An 18,700-nucleotide genomic window follows, 5' to 3' on the forward strand; every position below is an offset into this window, starting at 1 on the left:
CACTTCAAAAATAAAAACAAATACAAAAATTAGAGGCTGCCAGGGCACTAACTCATTATTCTAAAAATAAACAGAGGAGCAGACACAGCATTGACCTTGCCTTTCCTGTGCAGACCACACTGCGGGGTAGCCGAATAGCCGAGAAGGGATCGTCCTTCCCTGCGGGAGAATCGGAGCTGACAGACGCTGGTGGAACGAGAAATGTGGAGAAATCACTACTTGGCATCTCCTAATGGAAACGTGCATCTTGGCTGCTCCAGCTACCAGGTGAGGGACTCAGGGCGACTCTATAGTGGCTGAATCAGGCTGATGCCACAAAAAGCAAGCAGCCAGACGTGCTCTGCCTCCTGCCATGATGTCACGGAAAGTGCAAAGCACCCCTCAGCCGATCATGAAATCGAGAACTGGGACCTAGTCCAGCCTCTAGAACTAGAGCCACAGGAATGCAATCAGCCAGATCCAGAGTGTGGGAAGTTCTACAGAACAAAGGGCCCAGTTTCACCAACAAATAAAGGACATTAAAAAAAAAAGTGGTTGGGGAGGATGTCAGGGTTAAGAAGACGTAGCACACACCACACACAGCAGTGCATGGGCCTTGTCTGGATCCAGAATCAAGAGAACTATTAAAACAATTATGAGAAAACTGGGAAAATTTAGACAGTGGGGATTAGATGATCACAAGGAATTATATTACCATCACTGACTGTCGTAAATTTAAAAAAAGTCCTGTCAGTCAGAGGTACCTACTGAAGTATTCACAGGTAGAATGATTTGCTCCTTGACATTTGTTTCAAAACACCACAAAGAAAAATTAAAGCTGGGCAATAGTCATGTGCGGTTCTCTTCTCTGATTGCTCCCAAGGTTTAGGTAAGTTTGAATGCTGCCAGAATACACTTAAGAAAATCGGACACAGTAATCTGGTGGTCCTGAGGTGGAGAGGAGGCAGTGCAGTGATCCGGGCACAAGGGCTGAAAGTCTGAATGAGGACAGGTGGGCAGACTGCAGGGGACAACGGCGCCGGACAAATGACTGGCCTTAGGGATGACGTGGACTGCAGAGACAAGAGTCACCCCTGGTTCCGACGCTTCCAGCAGAAAGCAGGTGGAGATGGGCAGGCGGAGAGGGTAGCAGGGAGGGCAAGCGGCTGCAGACATCGGGGTTGGGTTTCGAAGGACAGCAGCTTTGCTGAGTATAAAGCAACGAAAGAACACCTCTTTGAACTGTCCACAGAAGGAAGCTATGGGGCGAGACATGCTCCTGCCTTGGAAAAGGGAAGACAACGCCCTCAGCCCACTGGAGAGAGTCTTAATACTGGAAAGAGCACCATAAAGTACTACTTTAAAACTATCACCTTTTGGTTCCTAATATGATCCACCTGAGTTTCCCGGGTATATAACAGGGCCATCTGTCCTTCCTTCTGCATCATTTAGTACTTTATTTTCAGGGGCGTAATTTACATTCAGTACAGCACACAGATGTTAAAGTGTTCATTTCTATGGGTTTTGACAACTGCATACACCCATGTAACCACCACCCAGAGTAAGACATAGCACATTTTTATCACCCCGTGAAGTCTCTCTGTGCCCCCTTTTCTGGTCAGCTCCCCTTCTCACTGCCCCCACTCCTCACAGGGACAGCTCCTGTCCTGAATTCTCTGACCACATCTTCACTCTGCCTGTCCTCGGGCTTCCTGTGACTGGAATCACACAAAATGTACCCTTTGTGTTTGGCTGTCCCTTTTGCCAACACCATGATTCTGAGCTTCACCCTTACTGGCAGGTGTAGCAGTAGTCTGTTCCTTTTTATTGCTGTGTAATAGTCCACTGTGTAAATACATCACAACTTAGTTATACATTGTCCCACTGACAGACATTCAGGTCATTTCCGGTTTTTGGCTGTTAGTAAAGAGGCCACCATGGATATTCTTGTACTAATCTTTTCATGGCCATATGTTTTAATTTCTCTTAGGTAAATACCCAAAAATGGAATTTCAGGGTCACAGGTTAGGGGTATGTTTAATTTTATAAGAAACTGCTAAACAGCCGTCTAAACTGGTTGTATCATTTAAATCCGCCACCTATCACTCATTCAGTGACAGGATCTATAGATTCTGTAATTCTTCAAGTATTTTGGTTTTATCATTCCCAATGACCAACACATATTTTTCTGTATTAACTTACTGTAAACATTTTTGAAATATGTTACACGTACTGCTGTTTAAGCTACTCAGGATAGATGTTTCGTGGATAATACACTGCTTAAAACAGTCTCCCAACAGCTCTTAAAGAAAACACTTCAAGATTTAGGAACAAATTGCAAAGGATCTTACACCAACTCAGATGCAGAACTTCTTACTGGGAAAAGGCATGGGAAATAAACAGAGAGGTCAGATTGAGTTCGGTAAAGAAAGATTCAGAAAGTATTTGTCTGGTAAGGCATTTGGCAAGAAAAAGCAGTTTAATTTCAGTCCTTGTTTTGTACAGCTTTATGTCTGTGACCTTTATGTCTGACCAATAGTTTTTACTTACGAAGCACTGACACTTACTTGCAGGGATGGACTAAGACAGTCTCGTAGTATTTCCTGATGATTTGGTTCACGAACTATTTCAAAAATTTGTGTTCTCTCTTGTGAGGGGTGAGCTGGCGACAAGATATGCACCAGCAGCCTCCCGAGCTGCACTCGGAAGGTCTCCTTGCAGGAGCCCAGGAGTTTAGCCCACTGCTGTCTGGGACCACTGGTTTTACTTGAACCCTTAAATCAAAACAGGAATGAATTAGGATCAAACGTCTTAAGTAACTAATAAACTAACCTCAACACAGTCCTAAAAATCAAGGAATATGTTTTACACAAATGGGAGTTTAAAAGAGGCAGACAGACTGGATGTTTATTTACAGCAGCATTGTTCAAAATAGCCAAAACGTAGAAACAATCCAAATATCCACCGCTGGATGAATGGATAAACAAAATGTGGTATATACATAGAATAGAATATTGTTGAGCCTTGAAAAGAAATTAAGTTCTGCTTCAGAACGGATGAACTTGAAAACATTGCACTGAAATGAACAACGAAATAAGCCACACACAAAAAGGATAAATAATGTTAAATATTGTGTAACTTATAAGAGGTATCCAGAGAGTCAAATTCATAGAGACAGAAAGTACAACAGTGGTTATCAGGCGCTGGGGGAGAGGCTGATGGGGACTTGGGTTGAAAGAGTACAGACTGTCGGTTTGGGATACTGGAAAAAGTTCTGGAGATGGATACTGGTTGTGGTTGCACAACACCGTGAATATACTTAACACTGCTGATTTATGCACTTAAAAACAGTTAAAATAGTAAATTTTATGTTACCTATATTTTGCCACAAGTGAAAAAAAAAGAATAGATAAAGAAGCTAAAGTCCTAAGTCACTTAACAAAATTACTTAGGGCTTGGAAACTTAAAAAAAAAGAAAGAAAGAAAAGAAAGAGAAAGAAAGAAAGAAAGAAAGAAAGAAAGAAAGAAAGAAAGAAAGAGAGAAAGAAAGAGAGAAAGAGAGAGAGAAAGAAAGAGAGAGAGAAAGAGAGAGAGAAAGAGAGAGAGAAAGAAAGAGAGAAAGAGAGAGAAAGAGAGAGAGAAAGAGAGAGAGAAAGAGAGAGAGAAAGAGAGAAAGAGAGAGAGAAAGAGAGAAAGAAAGAGAGAAAGGAAGGAAGGAAGGAAGGAAGGAAGGAAAGAAGGAAGAAAGAAAGGAAGAAAGAAAGAAATCCATCAAAAAATAATACGAGCTAAGCCTACATCGATTTTGCAATATAAAAGAGAAAGGAGCCATAATAAAGATCTGAATTAGGACTAAAATATTGAGCATAACTGTCACGAATTAAGAACTGCATGTAAACTGAGTATCAACACCCCCAACAAATAACCAAGCAAGCTGCTTCCAATGCGGCCCCACTGAGATTAACCCAACCCTGATCAGATATCCTGTATCTAGTTTAAAACCCGGAATCAGTACACTTTAGAGTTTACTCTGAGTTTCGGAAATGGCTCTCCAGTCACTCCTAGTCCTAAGGACCCTGCGTGAGTGATTTGGATCTAAGTGGAACCTACAGACAACATCGAGCTTAGGTCAGAGCCTGGCTCAGTCGTGACCGATGAGTTCTGCTGGAAGCAGAGCTGCCTCTGGTCTCCACGGAGCCTGCTGACCAACTGTCCCTGCAGCCAGCTGTGCGTGGCCCACGGAGACCCAGGGGGGTGGATGGAAAACGGAGCCTGACGCTTGTCAGTGCTCTCTGTGAAAATCTGAAGAAGCTGGGTATGTTTAAGCCAAGATCTAAACTTTGTAATTATTTGTAATAACAATAATAATTCTAGAGTAAGTAGCTTTAAATAAAGTCTTTAAAAAACAGGTTATTAGTTTAAACTCTCATAGTAACCATCGAATTCCTACTCCTTTCTGATGCTGATCTGAGTTACTAAATTACAATATTAGAAAACGGCTTTTGGGTAAAGCCTTAAAAACTCACTGCATGAAGTGAGCCCTTTTGGAAAAGGTAAGGTAGCAACATATTTTACTTCATTATTAAAATTCAGGTTGTCTGAGTTTCAGAAAACTCGGTGAAAGAGTAGAAAAATGATTTTGAGAACATGTGACGCACACAGAACCTCTGCTCCTTCCGTGTGAATGAGCACTTCCATGCGATTGGTTTACTTACGGTAGATGTTTTGAATGCTTCTACCAGATAGGTGAACATCTCTTTCTGAAACGGGTTGACAGCAGAAGGCTGCTGTTCATGATGAATATTTTCTTCAGAAATTTCAGTCTCGGAAACTGAGGTCTGGCTTTGAGCAGCATTTTCTGGAGTACTCAAAATGTCAGTAATGTCTGCATTAAACTCTTTGAATTAAAAAAAAAAATCCAGTCAAATCACCAGTACCTAGCCGTCACAAATGGTAGTGGTGCTGGTAAAAAATATATTGTGTAACTACTAATTCGGTTATCCCCCTGTAAATGTGTGGTAGGTGCACTAGACGTAGAAACTACAATACACTAGAGCAACAGAATTCACCTAAAGCAACATAGACATTTAAACATACGTAAGACATGCAATTCTAAATTAAAGATTGATTTTCCTAATGACGATGAATTAAACTGCAAAACTGTTAAAGTCATGAGGTTCTTCTACAAATTAAACACAAACCTTGTGGTATTTACATTTGATGGACGTGCAGACCTGTTTCACTGCACACGCTAGCCCATTAAATGCTGTGTATGTGATACAAATGGTTCAACTTCAGGGGAGGATATAGCTCAGAGGTAGAGCGTGTGCTTAGCATGCACGAGGTCCTGGGTTCAATCCCCAGCACCTCCGACAGATGAATGAATAAATAAACAAGCTTAACTATCCCCCCCAAAAAGACAAAACAAAAATGGTTCAATTTCATAGTTTAGCCTGTTTGCCCCAAATATAAATTAGAAAAGTTAAAAGAAAAAACAAAAAACCTTGGACATATTATATTTTTTAGTGATCAACTTTCATGTATCTTTTACTTTTTCCTGCCCTTCTTAGGGTCATTTGAACATTTTTTAGAATTTTGACTTATTTGTAGCACTTTTGAGTATATTTCTTTTTTGGTGGGGGGATGACAAGTAATTAGGTTTATTTATTTTTTTAACGGAGGGAATGGGGATGGAACCCAGGACCTCACGCATGCTGGGCATGCACTCTACCACTGAGCTCTACCCTCCCCCTCTTGAGTGTATTTCTTTGTACAGCTTTTTAGTGGTTGTTGTAGATACTAAATTTTACACATAAATATATAAATCACTAGCTACTACAGAAACACAAATTAAAAGCACAATGGTCTATCCCTCCACTGTCAGAATGGCTAAAATTTAAAATAGTGAGGATTCCAAATATTGGTGAAGATGTGAAGAAAACTGGGTCACTCATACATTGCCAGCAAGAATGTAAAATTACACTGCCACTCTGGAAAAGTTTGGCAGTTTCTTAACAAGAACAAAACACACAACTACGATACAATTCAGAAACTGCACTTCTGGACATTTATCCCAGAAGAGCAAAGACCTATGTTCACACAAAAATTTCCATATGAATTTTTATAGCACTAGCTTTATTTGTAATAGCCCATAACTGGAAAACACCCAGATCATCTTTCGACAGGCAAATGGCTAAACTGTGGTATCTCCACACCATGGAAGACTAGTCACCAAAGCCAGAAAGGAACAAAATATTGACACACACAAGAACGGGCATGACTCTGCAGAGAATTGTGCTGAGTGAAAAAGGCCAGTCCTAAAAGGCCACGTACTGTATGATTCCACTTATTAACATTCTTGACATGATGAAAATATAGAAATGGCGATCGCGGGAAGTGGGTGTGGCTGTAAGAGGTAACATAAGGATCCCTGTGGCGATGGAATGCTCTTTTTCTCAACAGTATCAGTGTCAATATCCCTGTGGTGATATTGGACTATAGTTCTGCACGATCCATTGGGGGAAACTGGATACAGGGTACATGGAATCTCTCTGTAATACTTCCTAATAATTGCATGTGAATCTACAATTACCTCAATAAAAGCTTAAAAGATATACCAGAGGTGCTGTACTGTTTCAAACTCAATGCTCAATCTAGCATTTAACATATTAAAAAGCAGAATTTTATTCATGGCTGTTAGTCCCAAATAAAAAATTCCTGTAATAGTGTGTATGCTAAGAATAAAAATATAATGCTATTTAAAAATTTGAAGCCTAGTCAGCTGTTTCTTAAATTATTTCTCTTTTAATGCAATACCTGAGCAAGGACATATTTATTCTCTAGTCCTACCTTGGTAAATTATCCTGTTAACTGCTAAAATGGCGAGCCTCTGCAGCCTCTGGGCAAGCTCCGTCTCGGTTGCCTGGACCGGGTTCTCCTGGCTCATCCTCCGTTGCATCATCATATGAAGTTCATCACTTGCTACCGAGCGCATTTTCATCAGAAGAGAGTCAGTCTGCGCAAGGGGAAATTTTCGAGGACCTTCGAGAATATGAATTAAAATGTCAAATGCCAGACTTAAGAAGGATGAAGGAAACTATTTTTGCTATAACTTTTTGATTATCAGACCATGAAAAGAAGAGGTGATTCATACAAAGGAAAGAGAGTGATTGAGAGAAAGTGATGTTTCTCCCTCGCTGAAGAAGTGCAACAGTACCTCTGATTTCCAAGCCCTAAGCACGAATGTTGAAGCTTGTGACACAGCTTCGTGGGATGGATATCATTTGGCAAAACTTTAATCTTCTGAAAAACTCAAAGATTTAGAAGGGTACGTGTATGTAGTTCCAAATGTTCTGACAAAATATTTTCAAATACTGTTTCACTTCCTTGTATTCCAGAATAATCAACAGATTTTAAGGCACATCATGTTTTAGTAAGAACATTACTCCTTCTGGGTAATTGACATTGTTGAATTTTGTAGAGTAGTTTTGAAAAAGTGTATAAGTGACAGAGTAGAAATCAGTCAAATGAAAGTGAAGAGGTCAGAAAGGAAAGCATCATTCCAGTAATTTATTATTAAAATGATTTGTTACATAGGCACCCTGCGAATTCAGTCTCACAGAGGCATTCCCTGAGAACCGTGTCCTCCGGTGGGGAGGTAGGGGTGCTGCTCCGGCACCATGACTGCACCTGCGCCGGGAGGCACCACACAGGTCGTGGATCCGGGAGAGATGGAGGGGACTGAGTCTTGGTGTAACGGACTGAAGGAGAAGGGCATCGGAAGTTGACCATAGGAACCAAAATGACGTCTGGGTACGTGAGGAATAATGGAGCCCTTCATTGGAATTGAACCTTTTTAAAATTATGAAACCATATATCAATTTCCATAAATAGCCTCTATAAATATTACTTAACATATGACTAAATTATGATAGGTTGTAATGACTCACCCTGCAAGATACATACACACATTTTAACAGCATTTCAGATTGCCCAGTATTTCAGGTAATCTGTATTTTTTATCAGTTAATACATTTTGGTGGGTAGAGTCACCTTGGAGACAAAAACGAACTAAGTGGGAAGAAAAAACTTTGTATCTGGGACACATTCAAGAAAAATATTATCAGACTATGTCCTTAGTTTAAGCAGATTCTTGTAATGTCTGCATCTCTGATGGCTTTCATGCTGGGTAAGCAGCTGATAGTCACAATTCAGAGACACAGCAATAGGCCAGACCAGGAGATGTTAGGCCTCCTCCAGCACAGGCACCGGGAAGAGCGGGAGGGCGTCCCAGCAGCCAGCTGGGAGCTGCACTGAGCTGGCGTGGCCTGAAGGACAGCGCTTTTTCAGCCTCAGTTTCCTTACACGTGAGATATGGATTATAAGGTAAAATGCAGACCACCTCACAGGTGGGGATTTGTCACTATCTGATGCTACAGGAAATACACTTGCTTACAGGCTTATTGACCATTTCCTCCAGTAAAACACAAGTTCATGAGAGCAGATAAGGTAATGACTGGTACACGGCTGATGTTCAATAAATGTTTGATAGCTGGATGAATGGATAAAGAGGTTTTTTCTGCGGATTAAATAAGATAATGGATGTGAAGCACTGCCTGTCTCATACAAAGAATTAAAAGCTAACAGTTGGTATTGCTATTAATGGTTGAAATATAAAGGAAATTCATTTGCATGTGAATTATGTCAATAACACAATATTTGTATACACATGCACACGCACATGTATGATTATTTATGACAGTTTAAACATACGTGTAGTACTTTAAATAATACCCTAACGCTTACTTCTTCCTTTGCGTACTAAGGTGATATGTAAAGGTTTTCATATTGATAGGCAGATAAGTGGAAAAAATACGTATATAAGAACTTACATTATAGCAATGTAATAATAACAAACCAAACAAACAAACCCCTTTGTTATTGATAACGGGGGGGGGGGTTAATGGCAAATCAACATAACAGATTGTTATGCATTCACTATAAAAATATATTACATGGAAAAGTGTCCACAGCACACTGATTGGAAACAGCAAGCAGTCTACAGACAGAAGGCTGGGAATGACACTACCTAGGCAGCGTCCTCTCTCTCATACACGCCCACATCAAGGCAGACACGGACCCGCAGGAACCGGTGCTTTGTTCGCCGGGTAGGAGGCTCCATCGGAGCTCTGAGCAGAACGGTGCCCAGGAGTCAGGCTGAGAGAAGACTGAGCTGGTGGTAACACAGCAGCTCACGCCTCTAAGAGCGTGAGAACTTACATCTAGATATGACGGAAGTGCTGCTGGAGAAACCCTGGCCCCATGCCACCGATGTCCCGGGCTCACAGCCTACGGTCAGAGGACCTGGTGTGCGGGGTTCAGGGGGCTGTGGGCTTGGAGACGCCATCTGTCTCAGCAGTTTTCAATAAAAACTAAGTGATTCTATTCAGGAAAAAACATCCCCCCTCCTTCAAAAAACATTTATCACTAATGAGAACAGCCAGTTTTGAATCTTTGAAGGAACAGTTCACCATCTAAATGATGGAGAAACAGACTCCGCTTAGTCACTGCAGCATCATGAACAAGTGGGCCGATGAGTTTTGTAACCACGCTGCTCAGAAGCAGGGAGCTTCAGCGCTGGGGACTTCTGCACCAAGTGCACAAAGCCAATGCACTTTCAACAATAACTTTTGACTAACAGCGAGCTATTAAAACACAGTCCTCCCTGAATACATGTGTAAAACAACATGGGAGGAATTACCAAGCAACAGCATAACACACATGAAACAGAGTCACGAAGTCACTCCGTTTTATAAACCAGAGTCACGAAGACAGAATTTAAATAAGGCAGTACTCAAGGCAGGAAGAATTCTCAGGAGACCTGAGACGGAGGGTCCTGGAGACATGGCGAGCTGCTGCAAGGGGGTGGGCGGCAGCAGAGTCTAGTTCTAGGCCCCAGTACGTCTGAGGAATGGGAAGCTGCACTGGGTGACCTACAAAGTCTTTTATCAACTTCAAAACTTGTAGGAGTCTATAAGCCTCCTATGGCCTAGAGTGACTGCATTTCCTGAGACAGAGTAAAAGCATGAGCCCCAGGGTGAGGGGCGAGGAGTCAGGAAGCAGAGGGAGGAGGTTCAGAGAGAGGGCTGAAGGCTGCTTTCCACTTCTTTTCCACATCCAAGAAATCCTGCAAAGGAGAGGTGTTCCAGAAGCGGCCTTCTGGCAGGCAGGGAGCTGAGCATGGCCGCCAGGCCTGGGGAAAGGCGGAACTCCACCTGGCATGGGAGGCCCACCAGGAGGGGCACTCACGAGGAGGGAGTGTGTCCAGGCAAGAAATTAAGGAAGAAGGTACAGGGCAGTGGGTTATGTGGATGTTTCAGAAGCTTTACTTACATAAGCTTTTCTTTCGCATAATCTAAACATATTCCTGTGAGACCACGTATATTTAACAGCTTTTCTCTCCAGATGAGTGTTTCACATGGCTTTCAAATTTGGAACAGCACAAAACACAGTGAAGCAGTTCAACACAGGTAGAGGAAAGATCTCGATTCAAAAGGCCTTAAGACTGCAAGGGTGATTAAACTTCAATTTACCAAGTATTCTGTTTGGAGATGTGTGTGTGTGTGTGTGTGTGCGTACACATATATCCACCATATTTACATGTACATGTGTGTATACAGCCAATGTGTATCTGGGGGGCAGGATTTATGCTCTATTCCTGGATTGTGTGTATAAGGGTCAGAGTGGATTTTGTGGAAAAAATAAGTAAGTCTAACAATATTAGTGATTATTACTTGATGATAAGTCCTAATTTACAGCAAGCCCTAATGTCACGTGCATTCTAACCTGACCCGAGCCACTGTCACCTCTGCCTTCACTATTGCAGCAGCCTCCTCCCTGCACCTCCCACTACCCTTCCCACCCTCCTCCAATCCACTCTCTATGCACAAACCACAGCGCTCTGTGTAAAATGAAAACCTGGGTATGTCACACTGCCTACTTAAAGACCTTTGGCACCTTCCCATAGGGATAAAACCCACACTCCCTAACGCGGCCTCTCTGACCGCATGTGAACCGGTCCGTGCCATCCTGTGCAGCCTCAGCCGGCCTCCCTGTCTCACGGAGCCCTGCGCTCTGGCTAAATGGCTTTCTTCCCATTCTCTGAGCAAGTGTAGCATTCTCCTGCCTCTGGGCCCGCACACGAGCTGTTCATCCGGCCTGAAACACTCTTCCTCTGACTCTGGCTACCTCCCACCTCCTCCCTCGTGCCTATGCTGAAATCTCACTTCCGCAGAGGCCTTCCTAACTCCAGGTGTAGGTCAGGTTGCCCCGTTATGGTCTCTGTTCCTGCCCTCCACATTGCTCTGCTATTTCATGGTCTCTGCAAGGGCAGAATCCGCGTCTTTATTTTCATCATTGTACCCTCAGCACTTACCGTATGCTTGGCACAGGGCAGGTGCTCGGCAGAGAGCTGACTGAGAAGAGCACTGAAAAGAGAGCAGCAGGACAGTCTCCTCCGGGAGGAAAATCTCAAATTTTATAGTTTGACTTTTTAAACAAAGAAATGTTTTAAACATGTGAATGGCATCAGAACACAAGAGAGTTGAGCTACCTTCAATTTATGATGATTAAAATGTGATTTCGTGCTCACCAGCAATGCTCCTTCGCTTCTGCAACACTGCATGGTGGGGAGAAGGCGACTGGCACGAGTCTGTAAGGCTGTCAGGGTCATGGTTTGCGGTGGTCTTTATAAACTCCATAGCCGCCTGGAGAACTCTAAACTGCAGTGCGACAGCCATATCTAGGAACAGAAGACACTAGAATGTTTTCAAGCTATGTGGTTGTTAATTTTTTTACTGAATTGATTTTTATATTTATGCAATATCTAAACTGTCAATAGTTTATTACTAGACATAAATTTTAAAAAATTTGATCAATGTGGGTCCTTGATGGTAAAAACATTTAACTGTTCTTAAAAACAATTCTAAAGCAAATTTCCAAATGATCACTACAAAAAATTCAATGGAAAAAACTAGCTCACAAATTGATTTCATTCTATGTAATTGTTTCAAAGAACAGGATTTTTAACATATGAGGCAAAAGTTTAACCAGAAATCCTCACATTTTTCTGCCCCATATTCACTTTAATATTTGCCATTAAAGAAAACTAAAGGGTATTATTATTCAGCATATGTCTTTTGATTCTACTTGTAAGAAAAATCAGCAGCTTCCTTGAATAATGTGTTGCCAGCTACTAATTACATCAAGGAATCACTTTCTTATTTTTGCCACTTAAGGCTTCTTTTCAAAGCTGGTAAACAAAGGACAGGATGAACTTTTAGTAAAACAGTTTCTCTAACCCACTCTCTACACGGAAGCCGGTGAAAGAGGATTAAGTTCTAATAATAACATTTTTGGCTGTTACACAACTCCCCCCGCCCCAGCCGCCAAATCCATCAAAATTAAATCTTACTTTGTGTCCTCTTGTTTTTGCTATTTTGAAGATATCCAAGCAGTACAATGAGGTCTTCAATAACTCTGAAATACTGTGAGCCCGAGGAACTGCAAGCGTGGATTGTAACCGCTATGAGGAGCTGCTGTATGTCACAAGCCAGCAGTCTGTGTTCATTCGAAGGAACGCTACAGAAAAAGGACACATAACGTAAGGCGAAAAGAACTGGTCTAAACTCCTGCCCACCAGCACTGGCTCCCCGGCGCGTTCCCTCGGTGTGCATCCTGCGTACTCAATGGCGGGTCCCTGACCCACACGCCAGGAGCAGACAGGAGACGACACACTTGACTCCTGTCACAGCCGGGCTTGGAGAGGGCTCGACAGGTGACCAGGTGACTGTGAATGGTAAACGGCGTAAGTGTAACAAGAGGTGAACACAAGACGCTGAGGGAGTGTACAGGCATCCGCGCCATGCTGAACGGGAAGATTCTGGGGACACCAACGGGGATGTTCTGAGAAGGCTTCTCAGGGATGGTGACTTTGACTCAATCAACCTCTCTGAGTCTCACTTACACAAATTATAGTTATTTTAAGGATTAAGTGAGATAATAGATTTGAACATATATTAATCACTTATAAATACCTAATAAATATGAATTAGTTACTTCTGTCCCTCAATTTTTAACCTTATTTATAAAATCTACTTCAGTTGTGACATTAAGCCTCTCCATTTACTTTACCAAAATCAAGCAAGAGTTGGGAATTTGAAATTCGTAGATACTGACAGTCACATGCAGAACAGATAAAAAGATCATACTGTACAGCACAGGGAAATATATACAAGATCTTGTGGTAGCTCACAGTGAAAAAGATGTGGCAATGAATATATGTGTGTTCATGTATAACTGAAAAATCGTGCTCTACACTGGAATTTGACACAACATTGTAACCTGACTATAACTTAATTAAAAAAAAATCAGGTTAGAGTTAGAAATGGTAACTGCTTTGAGCCAATTAGCAGAGCAGCACACAGGGGCACTGAGTAAGTACAATTTATTCAAAACAGCACAGCAAGAAACTGCTCTCAGGAGCAGCCTGCAGCACTCCTCCTAAGCTCTGCCAGCATCACGCCCTGCGCTGTCATCAAGGCTAAACGTCTGGAGGAAGCACAACACTTGGCACTTCTTTGTATTTCTCATATGCCTAGCACCCGGATCCTAAATAAAACAGGTGTCCAATAAAAATTAAACTGAGATAAGCACAAGGAGTCCTCTCTCGTACCCAGAGAGCCTCCTTGGCCCAGAGAATTACCAAGGTTATGATCCGTCTTCTCTGCAGAAATGTATTAAACATCTAATGCTTTAATGAGCAGTAAGATGATGCTTCTGGAGATTTGTGTCTTAACAATATGCCAGTAAGAATGCTATGCTGTACATCATAAATGCAGACACTAAAGGCACAAAAATTCAAATAAAAATATTAATCTACTAACATATTTTATAAAGCTGTTAATCAATTTGGAGGGCAGTCTTTGCTGATGTACTTTGGTCATTAGAAATTAATTTATGGCAACAGGACACGTGTGCTGAACGTGGGCAGCACCGTGACTTCAGAGCACAGGCCTCTGTGGCGAGGCAGACTCGGTCTCCAGGTCTCTGCCTGCTGCGTGATCACCAGCAAGCCGCTGGGTCTCTCTCACCCTCAGTCTCCTGCTCCTGATGGAGGGGGTCATTTTTGTAAGACTACAGTGGGAGCCTGGTAAATACATTTCAGCTTGTCTTTAGGTCCTAAATACCTAAAAGTACGTCATATAAACACCTTTTTAAAAAACCTTATTGAAAACAGTAGAAAACAGGCCCCCCTCATTCAATTTAATTTAATTCTATCAGTTTTGGAGAAAAGAAATTCTCTGAGTTTTCTGACATGTCAGACGCTTTCATGTAACCTGCTCAAGTTTTCCCCTTTCCAAAGTTTTCATCAGAAGCAGTTTTCAATAATGACGAAAAACTTACTTCTTCTCTAATCCGTTCAGGGCCGCCACCGTGTTACACAACACGTAGAGGAGCCCATTATCCAGCAGCATGTCCGCCACCTTGGAGCAAGAATTCAGGATTTGCAGAAGCAGCAGGAGAGCGTTATGCAAGAGCACGTTGTCATACAAGGAGGTCTCTATCAGCCCCAGCACAGGGATGACGGACCACTTCTGAAAAAGATCTATGTTTTTCACATCTTCCAGATCAAACCTATAATAAATAACACACAGTGAAAACCACATTACGAACAATTAACCATGAAATAAAGAAAACTGATTGCAATATGGGCCGTTTGGCTGACCTGATTTTGAAGCTATGAAACATAAGTTAGGGTAGCAAGGATCCTTAACCTTTTTTTAGCTCACAGACCCTTCCAATAATAAGATTAAAGATGTTGCTAAAACTGTCCCAAGGTGAATACGCCAACATTCAAATGAAACATGCATATAATTTCGTGGTTTTAATTGACTCACTTTAATTTGTCCACGAACCCCTTAGGTACCCAAAGAACTCCTGCTTCAGGGGTCTACATTACAGGTGCAGAGAAAAACAAATCATTCAAGTGTTTGATACCTCATTTCCCTCATCTGTCACTATGTGTGCTGATAAGTGCTCTACCTTCTTCTCGAGGCTGTTGTGAGAATCACATGAGATAATGCAGAGCTGCTTTGAAAGAGGCAACAGCTGTACATGGATGAAAAGTGTCACTGCTGCAGGTAACAAGTCAACTGATCACGGTCGGAGCTGCCCACTTACAAATAAGCAGGAGACACTTAATAATAATAAAAAGACACACATTCCCCTCCATCATAGACAGAAATAATCATTTAACTTTTCTGCCTAACTTTTGGCTTGGGAGAAAACTATTCTTCATTTTCTGTACGCATTGGCTAATCCCTCAGCATTACACCAGGGTCAAAGCTCAGTCACCAGTGCGCCAGAATCCCAGGGGAGGCACGGGCTCTTCTCCCGCAACCTGAGGCTCTAACCGGAGTGAGGAGCTTCCCTAGGGGCCACTCATGGAATCTGCTGCTGAGCATACAGGGGCCACCTTTCTTTTCAGTTAACCTTCAGGTTAGCACTATATGCCAGATCTTTTTTTTTTTTAATTAAATTAAATTTTTTTTAATTGAAGTATAGTCAGTTTACAATGTTGTGTCAATTCCTGGTGCACAGCATCATGTTTCAGTCATACATATACATACATACACTTCCATATTCTTTTTCAGTATAGGTTTCTACAAGGTATTGAGTATAGTTCCCTGTGCTGTCCAGTAGGACCTTGTTGTTTATCTATTTTATATACAGTAGTTCATATCTGCAAATCCCAAACTCCCAATTTACCCCTTCCCACCCCCTTTCTCCCCATATGCCAAATCTTAACCATCACCTTCTTTCACTTCTTTCTTTCTAGTTCCTAGCTAGTGAATGAAATGCAAAGGAAGAAGTTATATTAGAAAGAATATAAAATGGAAAATAATACATTGATTCACCTAGAAAATGACTTTTAGCAGATTTTTTTAAAGTGACCAAATAATTTTGTTAGAAGTCAGTTTAATAAATTTTACATTTAAGACAACGGATCCCAAATTATGATGGATGGAAGGACCCACTTACTCTTCATCAAGGCCGATGCGTCGGCCAAAGAACATTTCGATGAAGCATTCTAACAATTCCTGAGTTCCCCGATGAAGATACAACTGGTTTGCTAGCAAGGAAAAGCCACGATTCTTCAGAAATTTATCTTTTTGTTCCTTAGATGCTCTATTAAAATATGCATGCAGTAGCTAAGGAAAAAAATTAAGACAATTTAGATAACGTATGAAAATTCTGTATGACATAAACAAATTAGACACTGTATTACACGTGTAGTTGGAAATTACTGTTTAATTTCATTCAGAACATAGAAAGCTGAAAGGAGATGCCACCTCCACAGCAAAACAGAAATAAACCTTGTCCCTGACTATGCCGGAATGCTGACGACGACGGTCCTGGAGCTCTTGGCACACCTGTGAGGGGAAACCAGCTTTTTAGCTAAGCATGGACACCTAGTAGACTGGCAGTCTTGGTCGAGTACAGTAGAGTATCTGTGCCTAACTTTGATTCTGAAGCAAGAAAAATCAGTCAACACTGTATTATGCTTTCTCTGAAAACATACATATATCCTAGATGTCTGGTTTTCAGACTTCTGGCCGACTGTTTATCCTGGGCATCGGCCTACATTTCCACCCTTCCTCAGCATCTGAAATGCAGCACGGGTACAACCAAAGTAACCGTTTTCCCTTCCAGACTCACTGCTTCCATGGCTCTGATCTCAGACACAGAAGCACCCGGCACCTAGACTGTAAGTTCAGCCTCGCTTCTGGCTCTCCTCGTCCTGATTTCCCACCTGTAACTATGAAGGCATCTCTCCTCCATCCCAGTTAACATCTCTCAACTCCGCCTGTCTTCGACTCCCCGCCTCCCGGGTCAGGAAGGCATCACTTCTCCCCTAGACTCCTGTGCTAGCCGAGAGCCGACAACTTCCATGTCTCTCTCCCTGCCATCACTCTCTCACAGTGGTGACAGGCTCCTGTTCCCAAAACACACACCCATGTACTGCCCTACTTAAAAAGCTTTCTAAGTTCACGGCATTAAACAAAAATACACCTTGTGCATGAATCCGTCCCTGGTTCCCCCACGAGAATGAACTGCTTTCCCTACGCTCCCATGCTTCTCTGTTAACACTCCCACCGAAGCACTCGTCACAGAAACCCTTACATTTTACTTAGCTGGGTACATGTCTCCCTCCCCGATTAGACTATAAACGCTTGAATGCAGGGGCTTATATTATTTCCCTTTATATCCCACATTGCAAAAAGCCCAGTGTTTTGCATAATGACATGGAAGCTAAGTAAATACTGGGTTGAACTGCAAGGGATTAAACAATACCCTACATCAAGACAAACTAGAAAATGAGAATCTTTAAAAGGCCATTTCAATATTATGTCATTTTCTAATGAAAACTATTCATATTAAACATTTATTCATTCAACAATATACTTAGGACCTTTTATATATTAGACACAAGACTCTTACTCTCAGAGTTTATATTTCAGTGTGGGAGATTAAAATAACAAGTACACAAATAATTTAAGAGATAATTACAAGACATGGCTAGGATGCTACTACAGAATAAACGAGGAGTAGGGCCAGAAGGAAGCCGTTCTGCGAGGTGGTCAGGGAAAGCCTCTTTGAGAAGGTGACACCGAGGCTGAAACCTGAAGTAAATGTCTAAGATTTGATGACACTACACTGCAGAAGAGGTTCCTAATGAACTATATGTTCCTTGCAATCAGTAGACGCAAAAAACACATTGACATGAGTTGGGGGGTAGGTACAGCTCAGTGGTAGAGCACATGCTTAGCATGCACGAGGTCCTGGGCTCAATCCCCAGTCCCTCCATTAAATAAATATAATAAAAAATTAAGTATATGGTTCAGTAATTTAAAAAACAAAAACAAAAGAACACGTTGATCTGAATCAATATACGGAGGAGAGCTGAACTGGATGATACTCCATATAAAAGCATGAGTAAAAGGTAACAAACTGTATCAGCTCATTAGGGTTAAGAATAAAAAAGCTTTAGGTCTATTTTAAAATGTATATCCAAATTTTAAGTTACACATATATTTATTTTTCCAAATTAAAACAACATATTTAGGAGCTGCCCTTACTTTAATAACTCCTCGCTGTATGGCAGGTGACGGGTGGTTAACGAGGACTAAGAGCGTGTCTGCTTGAATGAGCTTGTCCATCACGTCTTCCAGCATGGCGTCAGGCAGGATGAGAAGGACCCCGCTCAAGAGTTCGTACAGCCCACAGCATATGGGGACCAGGCAGTCTTCAGTCGCACTGGAACAGAGACCCCAAGAGCTTGCCTGACACAGTGCCGGGGAGGAAAGCAGCGCACTGCGATCCCGAGAGCCATGACGAGCGGCAGTAATTTTAACACGTGAAACAGAAGTCTGTAAGGTTTAAAGAGATGCTGCCTGACTTAGCTGTGATTAACAAGGCTGCCACCACTTTCTATCACCGGTCCTTTTTAGGTACAGTTGACTAAGCAGTAGTCTGTCCTACCTCTGTGATTTCCACGAGCCACGAGTGTTATTTAACTAAAGCTAAATAAAAATGCAGCTGCCCAGCTGCACATGTAGGCGCATGTGCCGACCCCAGGGGGCGGCACAGGCGAGCATTC

At 42.0% G+C, this 18,700-nt stretch overlaps 1 protein-coding gene across 6 annotated transcripts in view; it reads right to left on the reverse strand.

Moving 5' to 3' along the window:
* Positions 1 to 18,700, reverse strand: part of LYST (lysosomal trafficking regulator) — a 205,077-nt gene that overhangs the window by 50,854 nt on the left and 135,523 nt on the right. For 5 of the 6 annotated variants that reach the window (XM_074373251.1, XM_074373253.1, XM_074373250.1 and 2 more), the window contains 9 exons: positions 18,180 to 18,357; positions 16,081 to 16,250; positions 14,443 to 14,673; positions 12,452 to 12,618; positions 11,630 to 11,779; positions 7,669 to 7,830; positions 6,829 to 7,020; positions 4,695 to 4,876; positions 2,547 to 2,753 (listed from right to left, as the gene is read on the reverse strand). In XM_074373251.1, coding sequence (XP_074229352.1) covers positions 2,547 to 2,753; positions 4,695 to 4,876; positions 6,829 to 7,020; positions 7,669 to 7,830; positions 11,630 to 11,779; positions 12,452 to 12,618; positions 14,443 to 14,673; positions 16,081 to 16,250; positions 18,180 to 18,357 — 1,639 coding nt within the window. The remainder of the gene's footprint in view (positions 1 to 2,546; positions 2,754 to 4,694; positions 4,877 to 6,828; positions 7,021 to 7,668; positions 7,831 to 11,629; positions 11,780 to 12,451; positions 12,619 to 14,442; positions 14,674 to 16,080; positions 16,251 to 18,179; positions 18,358 to 18,700) is intronic. The other variant, XM_074373254.1, reaches the window with a different exon arrangement.

This window comes from Camelus bactrianus, chromosome 11, assembly GCF_048773025.1.
Source record: "Camelus bactrianus isolate YW-2024 breed Bactrian camel chromosome 11, ASM4877302v1, whole genome shotgun sequence".
NCBI classification, from domain to species: Eukaryota; Metazoa; Chordata; class Mammalia; order Artiodactyla; family Camelidae; genus Camelus; species Camelus bactrianus.